General features: G+C 41.4%; 1 protein-coding gene and 1 pseudogene across 5 annotated transcripts in view; one reads left to right on the top strand and one right to left on the bottom strand.

Annotated features, from left to right (window-relative positions):
• The window catches only part of ABRAXAS1 (abraxas 1, BRCA1 A complex subunit), a 27,660-nt gene extending 13,808 nt beyond the window's left edge, over window positions 1-13,852 (bottom strand). For 2 of the 5 annotated variants that reach the window (XM_058433245.1, XM_032147596.2), the window contains exons 1-4: window positions 13,691-13,852; window positions 10,898-10,988; window positions 5,374-5,410; window positions 921-987 (exon numbers count right to left, since the gene is read on the bottom strand). In XM_058433245.1, the coding sequence (XP_058289228.1) occupies window positions 921-987; window positions 5,374-5,410; window positions 10,898-10,988; window positions 13,691-13,777 (282 nt within the window). In that variant the 5' untranslated portion in view covers window positions 13,778-13,852. Of the gene's footprint in view, window positions 1-920; window positions 988-5,373; window positions 5,411-10,897; window positions 10,989-13,173; window positions 13,561-13,690 lie in introns of those variants that run through there. The other 3 variants (XM_058433232.1, XM_058433234.1, XM_058433240.1) reach the window with 3 other exon arrangements.
• Window positions 6,068-7,152, top strand: LOC116464514 (brain mitochondrial carrier protein 1-like; annotated as a pseudogene).

The raw sequence follows: 13,852 nt of genomic DNA, 5'->3' as shown, positions 1-13,852 counted from the left end.
AGTGATTCTCCTGCCTCTGCCTCCTGAGTAGCTGGGATTACAGGCATGCGCCACCACGCCCAGCTTTTTTTTTCTTCTATTTGTAGTAGAGACGGGGTTTCACCATGTTGGTCAGGCTAGTCTCAAACTCCTGACCTCATGATCTGCCCTCCTCAGCCAACCAAAGTACTGGGATTAAAGGCGTGAGCCACTGTGCCCAGCCAAGAAACATCTTTCAATTAATCTATTTTTATTTTCAAATCAAAGTTTTAAGAGAAAAAGTAGTGCCTTGAAAAAATTTTGTGTTTGGAGAAAAAACCCATTTTGATCATTCAACAACTTTTAACCAAACATGAAGTATGTTGCAGAGGATTCAAATTCTGTGCTATATAGGAAACATCCCTGCAGTATCTATCAAAAATAATAACTGAGGCCAGGCATGGTGTGTGGTGGCGGGTGCCTATAATCCCAGCTATTCAGGAGGCTGAGGCAGGAGAATCGCTTGAACCGGGGAGGTGCAGGTTGTAGTGAGCCGAGATCACACCACTGCCCTCCAGCCTGGGTGACAGAGCGAGACTCCATCTCAAAAAAACAAAACAAAAAAACCCAAAACACTACAGCCAAGTAAAATAACAGAACTGATTAGGTCACAGAATAAATGGTAGAGGGAAGGGATGTGGTGGAAATATAAGAGAAAGAGATAAATGTTAATTATAGTAGTCAAAGAAAGGATGAGAACAAAATTAGTATTTTTAATTACTAGTTTTATTTTCAGAGCAACCACTTTCAATTTCTGGGAAGAACAAACCTTTTCTTACTTACTTTACAGGATACCGTGATGTCAAACACTGCTTAAAAATTCTGTCAAAGTACTGTGTGTTTTTAAGAACCAAAAACAATGCAAATAATACCAAAAAAAGGGAAGATAAATTAGAGAATACCTTTTTGACATTTGACAATATTTTCTTCAGTGCTTGCTCATTTACTTCACCTGAAGAATTATAAAAGCTGTAAAAGCCAAAATTAAAGGTATTTCAAATATGCTAAAAATATAAGTAATTTTATTAGTATTTTAAATTTTAGTTATTCCTAACCCAAAGCCCATATACCTATTTGCCTGTCAGATGAAGTCCTAAAATAAATAGTAGAGAAAGTTCTCAAATTAACTGACTTAAAGTGGTAGAAACATAAAGTCCATAAAGCAAAGAAAAGGAAAAAGGAGTAATTTAAGAGACAAGTTTTGGGAATCGTTTTTTTTGAACCTAAAACAGTAAACTATCCATGAAATACAGGTATTAAAATGTAAGTTCACATAGCCGGTTCACAATTCATTCAGTATACTCATTTATATTTTTTATAACATTGATACAAACAAAAGAATGTATAACCAGTAATGGAGCACAATAACAAAAAGACAATTTATTATTCACTGCTAGTTACAAAAGCTATGTATTTTAGGAGGTGGCTGGGTTTTTTGGGGTGGGGGAAGGGAATAGGTTTTGTTTGGTTTAGAATAGTAGTCTTTGTTCAGGAGTTGGAATATCCAAAATGTAGGAAGAATTAAAAGATAATTCCAAATGATTCTACTTCCAGCTTTCTTTCCCTTCCAATAACAGAGACTGCAAAGAATATTTTCTTCTTTTTACCATTCATTAAGATCAACAATATTTTCTATGATGGTTAAATATGTTATACAAAATCCTTTATAAATAATTTTTGCCAGGGCATGGTGACTCACACTTGTAATCCCAGCACTTTGGGAGGCTGATGGGGGTGGATGGCTCGAGCCCAGAAGTTCAAGACCAACCTACGCAATGTGGCAAAACCCTGTCTACATAAAAAATACAAAACTTAGCTGAGGCGTGGTGGTGTGTGCCTGTAGTCCCAGTTTCTAGAGAGAGCGAGGTGGGAGGATCACTTGAGCCTGGGAGGCAGAGTTTGCAGTGAGATGAGATGGCACTACTGCACTCCAGCCTGGGCAACACAGCAGACTCTGTCATCTATTTATATTTCCAGTATTTGTCTACTTACAGTTCCAATATGAAAATACAAGAAATTCTTCTCTAAATACAAGAATTTATTCCTATATTTCCCTAGAATGGTCCACTTCTGAGCTCAAATCGGAGCATAAAGCAGTATATTAGGGTAAGATTAGCAACAGGATAACAGTGCACATCATCTGTGGAAGCACTAGGTTTATGTGAAGTTTCTGGGGAGAAGATGAAGGGGGTGGCATTTTATGTAGAAACTGATATATCATGCAGAATTCATGTCAAACTGCATAATTTTTTTTGAGACACGGTCTCCCTCTGTCACCTGGGCTGGATCTTGGCTCACTGTAGCCTTGACCTCTGCCCTCAAGCAATCCTTTCACCTCACCCTCCCTAGTAACTGGGACTATAGGCACGCCAACACACCCAGCTAATTGTGTTGTATTTTTTGTAAAGAGGGCGTTTCGCCATGTTACCAGGCTGGTCTCCAACTCCCTGAGCTCAAGTGATCCACCCACCTCAGCTCCCAAAGTGCTGGAATTACAGGTGTGAGCCACCACGACCCACCTGCATAATTTTTTAAAAAGTGACTTTAAGTTTCAGAAGCCGGGCACAGTGGCTCACGCCTTAATCCCAGCACTTTGGGAGGCTGAAGTGGGTGGATCACTTGAGGTCAGGAGTTTGAAACCAACCTGGCCAACACGGCAAAACCCCATCTCTACTAAAAAAAAAAAAAAAAAAAAAAAATTAGCCAGGCGTGGTGGTGCAGGCCTGTGGTCCCAGCTACTCATGAGGCTGAGGTGGGAGAATCGCTTGAACCTGGGAGTTGGGAGGTTGCAGTGAACTGAGATCACACCACTGCACTCCAGCCTGGGCAATAAAGTAAGACCTTGTCTAAAATATAAATAAATAAATAAATAAATAAATAAAATCTCTATCTATCCATCCACACACTAAGTTTCAGCAGGCTATTTCCCAGGTACTTCCTCCAGATTTCTGAGGTAACCAAATCAGTGTATTTCAGTGGAAAAGTCTGCATCATAATGTATTTAGTGCAGGGTTAACATACTTTCTGTAAAGGATTGTATAGAAAATATTTCAGGCTTTGACAGCCACATCTAGTCTCGATTGCATATTTTTCCTCCTTTTTTTACAACCCTTAAAAAACGTAGTAAACAAGGCCAGGCATGCGTGTCTCACGCCTGTAATCCTAGCACTTTGGGAGGCCACGGCGGGTGGATCACGAGGTCAAGAGATCAAGACCATCCTGGCCAACATGGTGAAACTTCGTCTCTACTAAAAATACAAAAAAAATTAGCTGGGCATGGTGGCACCTGCCTGGAGTCCCAGCTACTTGGAGGCTGAGGCAGAAGAATCACTTGGACCTGGGAGGCAGAGGTTGCAGTGAGCCGAGATTGCGCCACTGCACTCCAGCCTGGCAACAGAGCAAGACTGTCTCAAAAAAAAAAAAAAAAAAAAAAAAAAAAAAAGTAGTAAACAGTCTCAGATTGAGGGCCACATAAAACTACATTGTGGGGCTCTATTTTAGCAAGCCCTGTAATTACAGCAGGAAGAGGAAGAAACTGCATAGTATGATGCTGGATTAGAGCTCAAGAAATCCTTATTCTTCTCATTTTTGCCCTACCATTAACTAGATCTGTGGCCTTGGTTAAATCATGAACTTTTCAGGCCTATTATTGTGTTGTTTAATGAAGTATGTAGTTACCCTCTGAATGAGAGGTATTTCACACGTCTCTCCTAATGCCTTTCCACCCCGCTTTAATCCTGTAAGAGCTAAAAGGCTCAGGCATTGGTTTCTCATCACTGAAATAGATGGTTTCTTCAGGTCTCAGCTTCTATTAAGTTAGTCTAATTATTAATGTGGTTGAAAAAGGTACTGAATCACTTTTTGCTCTTCCTTTAAATCCTTTGTTGGTCCAGAAGATCCTTCAATAAAGTCCTTTTTATGAGTCTCCACTAAGAATTCCTCAGTCATCTAACAAATATTTTTGTATGTCCATTACACATAAGGCAGTATAGGAGGTGTACCTTTTCTTGGTATAGCAGCTTAAAAGACCACACTAAGCTCCTTTTTTCTGCTCTCCTCCTACAGTTATTTCTCACCTTAACCATATGCTCCACTGTAATTCTTACATAACTTTAAAGATGTGTATAGTACACAGTCTGTAAGATAGTTATGCTGATTTTTCTTTTCCTTTTTTTGGAGACAGGATCTTGCTCTGTCACCCAGGCTGGAGTGCAGTGGCATGACCTCAGCTCACTTCAGCCTCTTTCTCCTGAGCTCAAGTGATCCTCCTGCCTCAGCCTCCCCAGTAGCTGGGACTACAGAAGCATGCCATCACTCCTGGCTAATTTTTGTATTTTTAGCGGAGACAGTGTTTCACCATGTTGCCCAGGCTGTTTGTGCTGATTTTTCTTGCATGGTTTATATAAATCATAAAACTATTTCATTAAAATTACACCATGCTCTAGTTACATGATTACATGTGTTTGCTTTGCGAAAATTCATTTATTTGTGTACTTTTCTACGTGTATGTTATACTCAATAAAAAGCTAAAAAATACACAATGTATTAGAGTTAACAGTACTATGACTATCTGTAGGACTAAGTGCACGTGTTCCTCCTAGAAAAGCAGTAAGAAACGGGTTAAAGAACATAACCAGCGGAGTGCAATGGCTCACGCCTGTAATCCCAGTACTTTGGGAAGCAGAGGAAGGCGGATGGCTTGAGCCCAGGAGTTTGAGACCAGCCTGGGCAACATGGCAAAACCCTGTCTCTACCAAAATACAAAAATTAGCCGAGTGTGGTGGCTGGTGCCTGTGGTCCCAGCTACTTGCAGGGGCTGAGGTGTAGAGGGTCACCTGAGCCCAGAAGGTGAAGGCTGCAGTGAGCTGTGTTCACGCCACTGCACTCCAGCCTGAGTGACAGAGTGAGACCCTGTCTCAAAAAGAAAAAGAACATAACCAGCTAACAGACAAAAGATAACACTAAAATATATAAGTGAGGAACCAGTTGCTAAAATATGCTGAAATAAAAGGGTAGAAAAAAGGGCTGCTATTGATGATGTATAAGAACACTTCATTTACTGAGTTTATAATATGCAATGAGGTGACTGGGTGCGAGAAGAAAAAGCAATTCTCAAGGTAAACTGGTGCCTGGGAAAGGTAATGAAGATCAGCTTAAAGTAATATAAATACAGACAAAGAACTACTAGCGTTGACAATACACAAGTAATTTTTTCAGCTATTTAAAAAAAACTTTCCATTCTACTCAGCACCACCATGTATAGGTGATAACTAAGATAATCTGTTAGTTTTAAATACTATTTCACTTGCAGAGAGTAATTTTCACAATGGTTTATTTACTAGCACTACTACTTACCTAAAAAGCTGATAACATGGAATATATTTCTGAATGTCTGGAAGAAAAGGATTTTTAGTTATGATTACATTAATTCAATTCACAATCATCTGAATACTGCATATTGAGCCTTTACCTCATGCCAGGAAGTACTTTACCACTGATTATCTGATTTTTATCCTCACAACAAATCTGCGACATATACTATCATTATTCCCCTTTCAAAGATGATATAACAGGTAAAGAGAGATAAATGGCTTGCCCAATCCAGTGGTAGGGCCAGAGTTCAAAACCCAGAGCCTCGCCTGGAACCACAATGCTATATTTCCTCTAAATAATGGTCTAATAAGTCCAACACAAAAGATAAATTCAAAGTTGTCACATTTTCACTGAGTTCTAAAAAGACTGTGCTCTAAATTTGCCCAATTAATAAAATCACCTGTTAAAGGAATTTAAAATGATGAAAATCTCCTTAACCAAAGCAGTGGAATAATATATTGATCTTGGATTTTACGTGTTTAAACATCTGTGATAATCCAACATTTAAAATAATTGGAGCAAATACCTTAGAGCTTAGCACTGTACCTAATACCACAATGCAGTTGCTCAGTAAACATTTGCTTAATTAAATGCCTAGAACTATGTTAGATACTTTGGGTGGCACGCTAATTTCAATTAGGGAAAAAAATGCTCTAAGGGCTTGCTTTTATTTTTTAATTTAAAAAAAAAATCTTGTATTGCTATAAAGGGCTTGCTTTTAAAACTCAAGTGTCCGAACCAAAAAAAAAAAACTACAGTAAAATTATAAACTACAGGGTTTCAATGCTTCCGGGTTGGCACTGCAGTGGCATTTTTGACTGTGGGAGCCTCAGTTTCCCGGTCGTCTGATGAGCCTGAAGCAGCAGCAGAAAAGGACCACTGTAAGCCTTGAGATGTCTCGTCTGAACTGGAAACCCTTTGTACATGACGCCTTGCCTCTATCATTGCTGAGTTTGGAACCTTCCCCATGGACCTTGCCAAAACGCGACTTCAGGTAGGTTCAAGACCAAAGCACTGATGTCCGTTTCAAAGAAACAGAATATAGACGGATGTTTCATGCTTTGTTTTGGATCTATAAAGAGGAAGGTGTATTGGCTCTGTATTCAGGAATTGCTCCTGCTTTGTGAAGACAAGCATCATATGGCACCATTAAAACTGGGATTTACCAAAGCTTGAAGCAATTATTTGTAGAACGTTTAGAAGATGAAACTCTTTTAACTAACATGATCTATGGGGTAGTGTCAGGAGTGATATTTTCCACTATAGCCAATCCCACCGATGTTCTAAAGATTCGAATGCAGGCTCAAGGAAGTTTGTTCCAAGGGAGCATGATTGGCAACTTCATTGATATATACCAACAGGAAGGCACCAGGGGTCTGTGGAGGGGTGTGGTTCCAACTGCTCAGCATGCTGCCATCGTTGTGGGAATAGAGCTACCAGTCTATGATTTTACTAAGAAGCACTTAATATCGTCAGGAATGATGGAAGACACAACTTTAACTCACTTTCTTTCCAGCTTTACGTGTGGTTTGGCTGGGGCTCTTGCCTCTAATCCAGGTGATGTCGCAGGCACTCGCATGATGAACCAGAGGGCAATTGTGGGATATGTGGATCTCTATAAGGGCACTTTGGATGGTGTTTTAAAGATGTGGAAACATGAGGGCTTTTTTGTACTCTAAAGGATCTTGGCCAAACTGGCTTTGGCTTGAACCCTGGAACATCATTCTTTAAATTACATATGAGTAGCTCAAGAGGCTTTAAATCTAAGGACTGAATTATACGTGAGCCCAGCCCTGCCAGCCTTTCTACTCCTTTTCCCTTTTCCCGTGTTCTAATGTATTTTGGCAAAGTTTTAAGTGTTTACCAAACCGTTGGTCTCCTAAGGGCCTCCTGATGGAAGAACAGTAGGATGGTTCAAAGTTATTTATATGTTTGTGTTACCATGTTAACTTTTCCCTGAGAGAAAGTGTTAACATTGAGACTCTAGCCCCAGACTGGTATCTTCTATGAAGATGGATACTGATGGATGACACTGAAAATGGCCTGCTTTCCAAATGTGGGTTAAATGTAACTGGTTGGGCCCCAGACTTGGGCTAGAGCAGAAGGCATAGGCCAGGGTGGTTACTGCTATATATGTTATAGACCTCGGTTCTCATTAAAGTATTTATTGACAGAAAAAAAATTATAAACTGTGTTAGCATATGTATAAAACATGACAAAAGCCCAGTTTCCTTAAGTAATGTGATTACAAATCACTAAAAGCAAAATAGTACAAATGCAGCCAAAGAATAGGATAGGCCTATCCTTTTCAAAGAAAATGGCCAAGAAAAAAAGTAAAAAGTATCAAAAAAATACTTAACCTCTTTTGTAATTAAGAAATGCAAATTAAAATCCTATTTTTTTCACTTATCAAATGGGCAAAGATTAAAAGATTTGATAATACCTAGTGTTGGCAAGAGCACGGGGGCCAGGCATGGTGGCTCGTGCCTGTAACCTCAGCACTTTGGGAGGCCAGGGTGGGCAGATCACCTGAGGTCAGGTGTTCGAGACCAGCTCAGCCAACATGGCGAAGCCCCGTCTCTACTAAAAATACAAATATTAGCTGGGTGTGGCGGCAGTCACCTGTAATCCCAGCTACTCGGGAGGCTGAGGCAGGGATAATCACTTGAACCCGGGAAGCAGAGGTTGCAGTGAGCCAGAATCCCACCACTGCACTCCAGCCTGGGCAACAGAGTGAGACTCTGTTTCAAAAAAAAAAAAAAAAAAGAGTATGGGGACCTAAGCACTTTTATATACTGTGGAGAAGCCTAAAATGACATAAGTTTTCCAAAAGGCAATCAGCTAGTCTACTTCCAGGAATGTGACTTTCAAATATACACTCAAAGACACAACGAAATGTACGATACTAAATGTTCATGGTAATGCTGTTTACGTTAACAAAAAACCAGAAAATTATTCTTAGATGGTTAAAAAAATTATGGTATGTCTATACAACAGGATATATGCAGCCAGCAGAAAGAATGACGGGCCGAGTATGGTGGCTCACCCCTGTAATCCCAACACTTTGTAATGACAGGAGGATTGCTTGAGCCTAGGAGTTTGAGACCAGCCTCGGCAACAAAGTGAGAACCTGTCTCTACAAACAATAAAAAATTAGCCAGGCATGGTGGTGCATACCTATGGTCCCAGCAATATAGGAGGCTGAGGCAGAAGGATTGCTTGAACCCAGGAGGTTGAGGCTGCAGTGACCAGTGTTTGTGCCACTACACTCCAGCCTGGCTGACAGAACAAGACCTCATCTCAAAAAAAAAAAAAACAAAGAATGATGAATTATACACACAGATACTATTCTGTACTTGTGATATCTTGGGAGATATTAGGCACATATAGTAAGATCCCATTTGTGTAAATAAAAAGTATACACACTTGGCCGGGCATGGTGGCTCACGCCTGCAATCCCAGCACTTTGGGAGGCCGAGGTGAGAGGATCACTTGAGGTCAGGAGTTCAAGACCAGCCTGGCCAACATGGTGAAACCCCATCTCTACTAAAAATACAAAAAAATTAGCCGGGCATGGTTGCGTGTGCCTGTAATCCCAGCTACTCCGGAGGCCGAGGCAAGAGAATCGCTTGACCTCGAGAGGCAGAGGTTGCAGTGAGCCGAGATCATGCCACTTCACTCCAGTCTGGGCGACGGAATGAGACTCCATCTCAAAACAAAAACAAAATGTATATATACACATATGTGTGAGTATAAATATACACACACAGACATTTACATTTGTGTGTTTTATGAATATTGCAAGCTAGTAAAAATCCATGAAACAGTAGTTGCCACTAAGGAAACTAATGAGAGTTTATATTTTTTATTTCCTACTTTATATATTTCTATTTTTAAACTTTTAAAGTAGCAAACAAAAATAACATGCAGTATGAGTACAAACTGATATAATCTTTCCGGAAAGCAATCTGCTAATGCAGATCAAAAACCTTACAAGTGTTCATACCCTGTGACACAGTAATACCGTATCTAGGAATCTATAATAGATAACACCAAATATTGATATACAAGGATATTCACTGTAGTATACTTTATGATAATGAAAAACTAGAGCTGATTATAACACATTTAAAGGACTGTTTAAATCACAGTAGAGCCACAGGGTAGAACACAATGCAGTTATGAAAAATGGTATTGTAGGTCAGGCATGGTGGCTCACGCCTGTAATCCCAGCACTTTTGGGAGACTGAGGCAAGTGGATCACTTGAAGTCAGGAGTTCAAGACTAGCCTTGCCAACATAATGAAACCCCATCTCTAATAAAAATACAAAAAATTAGCCGGGCGTGGTGGCGCACGTCTGTAATCCCAGCTACTTGGGAGGCTGAAGCGGGAGAATTGCTTGAACCCGGGAGGCGGAGGTTGCAGTGAGCCAAAATCGCGCCACTGCACTGCACTCCAGCCTGGGCAACAGAGTGAGACTCTGCCTCAAAAAAAAAAAAAGAAAAGAAAAATGATATTGTAGAGGATTATGCAACATTGGAAAGTGATCATGACACAATATGATGCCAAACCTTTTATAAAGTACACTACCAATTTTGTTTAAAAATATATACACATATATAGAGAAAAACTAAATTAGACAACCAAAAAACTCCCTATACATTTTATGTCTTTTAAACATTTTTTTCCCTATACATTTTAAAGGTTCTCCCCTGCTTTTCCCTAAAAGAAAAACTGCCACCAGCTATAACTGCTTTAGCACCCACTCCTCAAACCCTTTACAGCCTGGTCTCTTCCCCATTACGCTCCAGAAATTACTGAGGATTTTCAGTCATCTAATAACCCAATTACTGCATTTTCTCAGTTCTCATCTTCCAACTTTTCTGCAGTATTTAACATTTTATCTTTTTCCTTGGTCTTCCTATTGCTGGGCCATCTTCCTACTAAACAGCAGGTGTTTCATCCTTGTTTCCCTGGCAGTAATCTTATCTGCTTCCTAAGTCTCATACTATTTCTTACTTTAGACCAGTCCATGGCCATAATTTTAACTGCAAAATGAGTGCAACATATCCTTTTAAATTATTTTAAAATTAATATATATTTCTTATTTTTCTTTTTTTGAGACAGAGTCTCGCTTTGTTGCCCAGGCTGTAGTGCAGTGGCATAGTCTCGGCTCACTGCAACTTCCGCCTCTCAGGTTCAAGCAATTCTCGTGCCTCAGCCTCCCAAGTAACTGGGATTACAGGCATGTACCACTACACCTGGCTAATTTTTGTATTTTTCGTAGAGACGGGTTTCACCATGTTGGCCAGGCTGGTCTCGAACTCCTCACCTCAGGTAATCCGCCTCGGCCTCCCAAAGTGCTGGATTACAGGTGTGAGCCACCTTGCCCAGCCTCTGTATTTCCTAATTTAAAAACAATAACTTATGCTGACCCCGTTCAGCATAAACTAGCAAATATAGGAGACACAAATGATTCAAATATACGAGAAATAAATAACTCACCAATTGTATAAACAACTTCAACATCATCCATTTGGGAATCAGTAATGCTGTTCTTGGCTTCACCTTTTACTTCCCCAAGAAGAAAACCTTCCTATGAAGATAAAGAGGCAGTATATGGAATACACTGATAGAATTACTGTTCACTTAACTAACCAGTATTTTCTGAGTATTTTACTATGTATACAAGTATGTGCTACCAGTCGGGGGCACATATGAAAGATCTGAGATGATTCTAGTTTACTTGGGAAAGATGAAAAGTTAAATAAAAATGAGAAGAGGCTAGGCACGGTGGCTCACGCCTGTAATCCTAGCACTAGGAGGCCAAGGTGGGCAGATGGTTTGAGCCCATGAGTTCAAGACTAGCCTGGGCAACAGGGTAAAACTCTGTCTGTACAAAAAATACGAGAAAAATTAGTTAGGCATGGTGGCACATGCCTGTAGTCCCAGCTACTTGGGATGACCTGAACCCAGGAGGTTGAGGCTGCAGTGAGCTATGATCACGCCACTGCACTCCAGCCCAGGCGACAGAGTGAGACTCTGCCTCAAAAGAAAAAAAGTAGAAATAAACAGGAGAGGAAGGGAAAGAGATGAGCCTGGCCTGAAATAATTAGAGTAGGCCCTGGGGAGGCAAGTACAGATTAGACTAAAGCGATGGGCAGTATTTGTGTAGGCAGAGCATGGAGCACTCAGCACACTTGGAGGCATGTAAGACTTAAAGCCAGAAATGAGCACACACTGAGGAATGAGTAGAGCACTTTGCCTTGGAGCAGAAGGAAATCAAAGATAAATTAGAACGAGCCAATAATGGGACACCCCGAATGACTACTCTGGATTTAACCACATGTGCTTCTGGGAGTTACAGAAAGCTTCTAAGGTACGAAATGACATGATTAGTGTTTTCTGATTAAAACTCATGCACAATATGAAAGATTAAAATTCAATTTCAGAGTCTGCTTTCTAAAAGGAGTGCTGTGAGCCTGATTCTTTCAAAACTACTTGTATTCTGCCACCCCAGTGGTAATTTATCTGAGTTTTGGAGAATTCAATTTCTCTAGGCACACTTAAAGACCCAATGTGCTTGACAATGAAGATTTTATATCTTTTTTTTTTTTTTTTGAGAAGAGGTCTAGCTCTGTCATCACCCAGGCTGGAGTGCAGTGGTGCAATCACTACCCTGCAGCTTTGACCTCCCGGGCTCAAGCAATCCTCCTGCCTCAGCCTTCCAAGTAGTTGGGTCTACAGGCACGTGCCACCACGCCGGGCTAATTTTTAAAATTTTTTTGTAGACATGAGGCCTCCTTATGTTGCCCAGGCTGGTCTTAAACTCCTGGGCTCAAATGATCCTCCTGCCTCCGCCTCCCAAAGTGCTGGGATTACAGAAATATTTTATATTCTTTATAATTAATAATGCTTTTTTCCCTAAAAGTAAAAAAGGATTATTTCCATAATGTGAGTCTTTACTGGAATCACGCGGGGGGGATATCCAGAATCTAGTGTTCTTGATTTTGACACTCAAAAGACGAACTCAGGGAAGGGAAGCAGGGGCAATGCAAGTGCAACTAGTCAGAAAAACCACCCTTTAAAGACTTAAGGAAAAAGATCTGAGAAACAGGGGCCTCCCTAGCACTCTGGTACTTCCCAAGGGCTAATAGTTTAAGCTACCGAGGACTTAGGTCCCACTCTATCTACACTACAGACATTCCAAAATAATTTCCACAGCTACACATATATTTTAAATGGTCATATATTTGTTCATTAGGTATTACTTTGTAAGGTTATCTGAAATTGTACACATAAAACATACCAGTTCCAACCTTTATTAGGATTGTGCTAAAGGGCAATTTTGTAATGTTTAGATTTTGTAGAGACCGGGGCTCACTAGGTTGTCCCCGATGGTCTCGAACTCGTGGGCTCAGGTGATTCACCCGCCTCGGCTTCCCAAAGTGCTGGAATTACAGGCGTGAGCCACCGCGCCCAGCCTATATTAAGGCAATTTTGAGTAAAACAGACGTTATATCTTAAAATGAACTTAGCAGAAATTAATAGGCACTGTTCAGCAGGGTATTCTCCGAACTGTATCACACAGCAGGGAGGTGTATTTTAGATGCTTAGACTTTCTTTCTGCAAGTTACTCTAAGTACTACAGGACATTACTTCCGAGCTCAACGTTTTACAGCGTTTCTTTAATTTCACAGAACTTTTAGAAAATAGGCAACGTACTTTTAAAAACTGTTTTAACAAATTTAATAACGCAAATAAAAAGATATCTGATATACCAGATTAAGCTGTTCCATCCACTGAGATTTGCCACTGGACGCAACATCTATTTTTATTCCCTTACCATCCTACCATCTCAATAAACACGCACAGGCGCTGCTCTGCATGAAAAAGTCCGGCTGGCTTCGCAAACGCCTGTCGGGCGTCGCGAAAAACGGAAAGTTTACCGCAGGCTCCGCAGAGCAGCGGAAAGACGCTCCGTCAACTTTCCATCTTTTCACGCCCAAGTTTCCACAGCGAAAGGGGCGCCGAGGAAAGATGGGAGCGTGTGGGACACTTGGGTCGGAAAAGGGAAATAACGGACTATAGCAGAGGGAGGGCTAATGCTGGAGAAGACTTGGTGGGCACGAGGCACCTCAGGGACCGCTGAGGGGTACAGAAGGCAGAGCCGCGACCGCAGGGAGGAGGGGCGGCGACGTCGGGGGAGCGGGCGGGGACCGGGTAACAGCGGGGAGGCAGGCCGCGCGCAGGGCTCTTCCCAGGCGACGCCGGACCCCGCCCCGTCCCTCGGCTCACCGTGTCCGAGTCCGTGTTGAGGTGCTGGAAGGCGAGTGCGCCGAGCACAAAGCCCGAGAGCACCGCCGACGTACTCTCCCCCTCCATGCTACCGCCGCCTCAGGCTACACGAGAGGACGAGGGCGGGCCGTGCGGAGCCAGGATCCTGCGGTGGCAGCGAGG

This window comes from Hylobates moloch, unplaced genomic scaffold (assembly GCF_009828535.3).
Source record: "Hylobates moloch isolate HMO894 unplaced genomic scaffold, HMol_V3 SCAFFOLD_2, whole genome shotgun sequence".
Taxonomy (NCBI): Eukaryota; Metazoa; Chordata; class Mammalia; order Primates; family Hylobatidae; genus Hylobates; species Hylobates moloch.
This window is presented reverse-complemented; position numbering and strand designations above follow the sequence as displayed.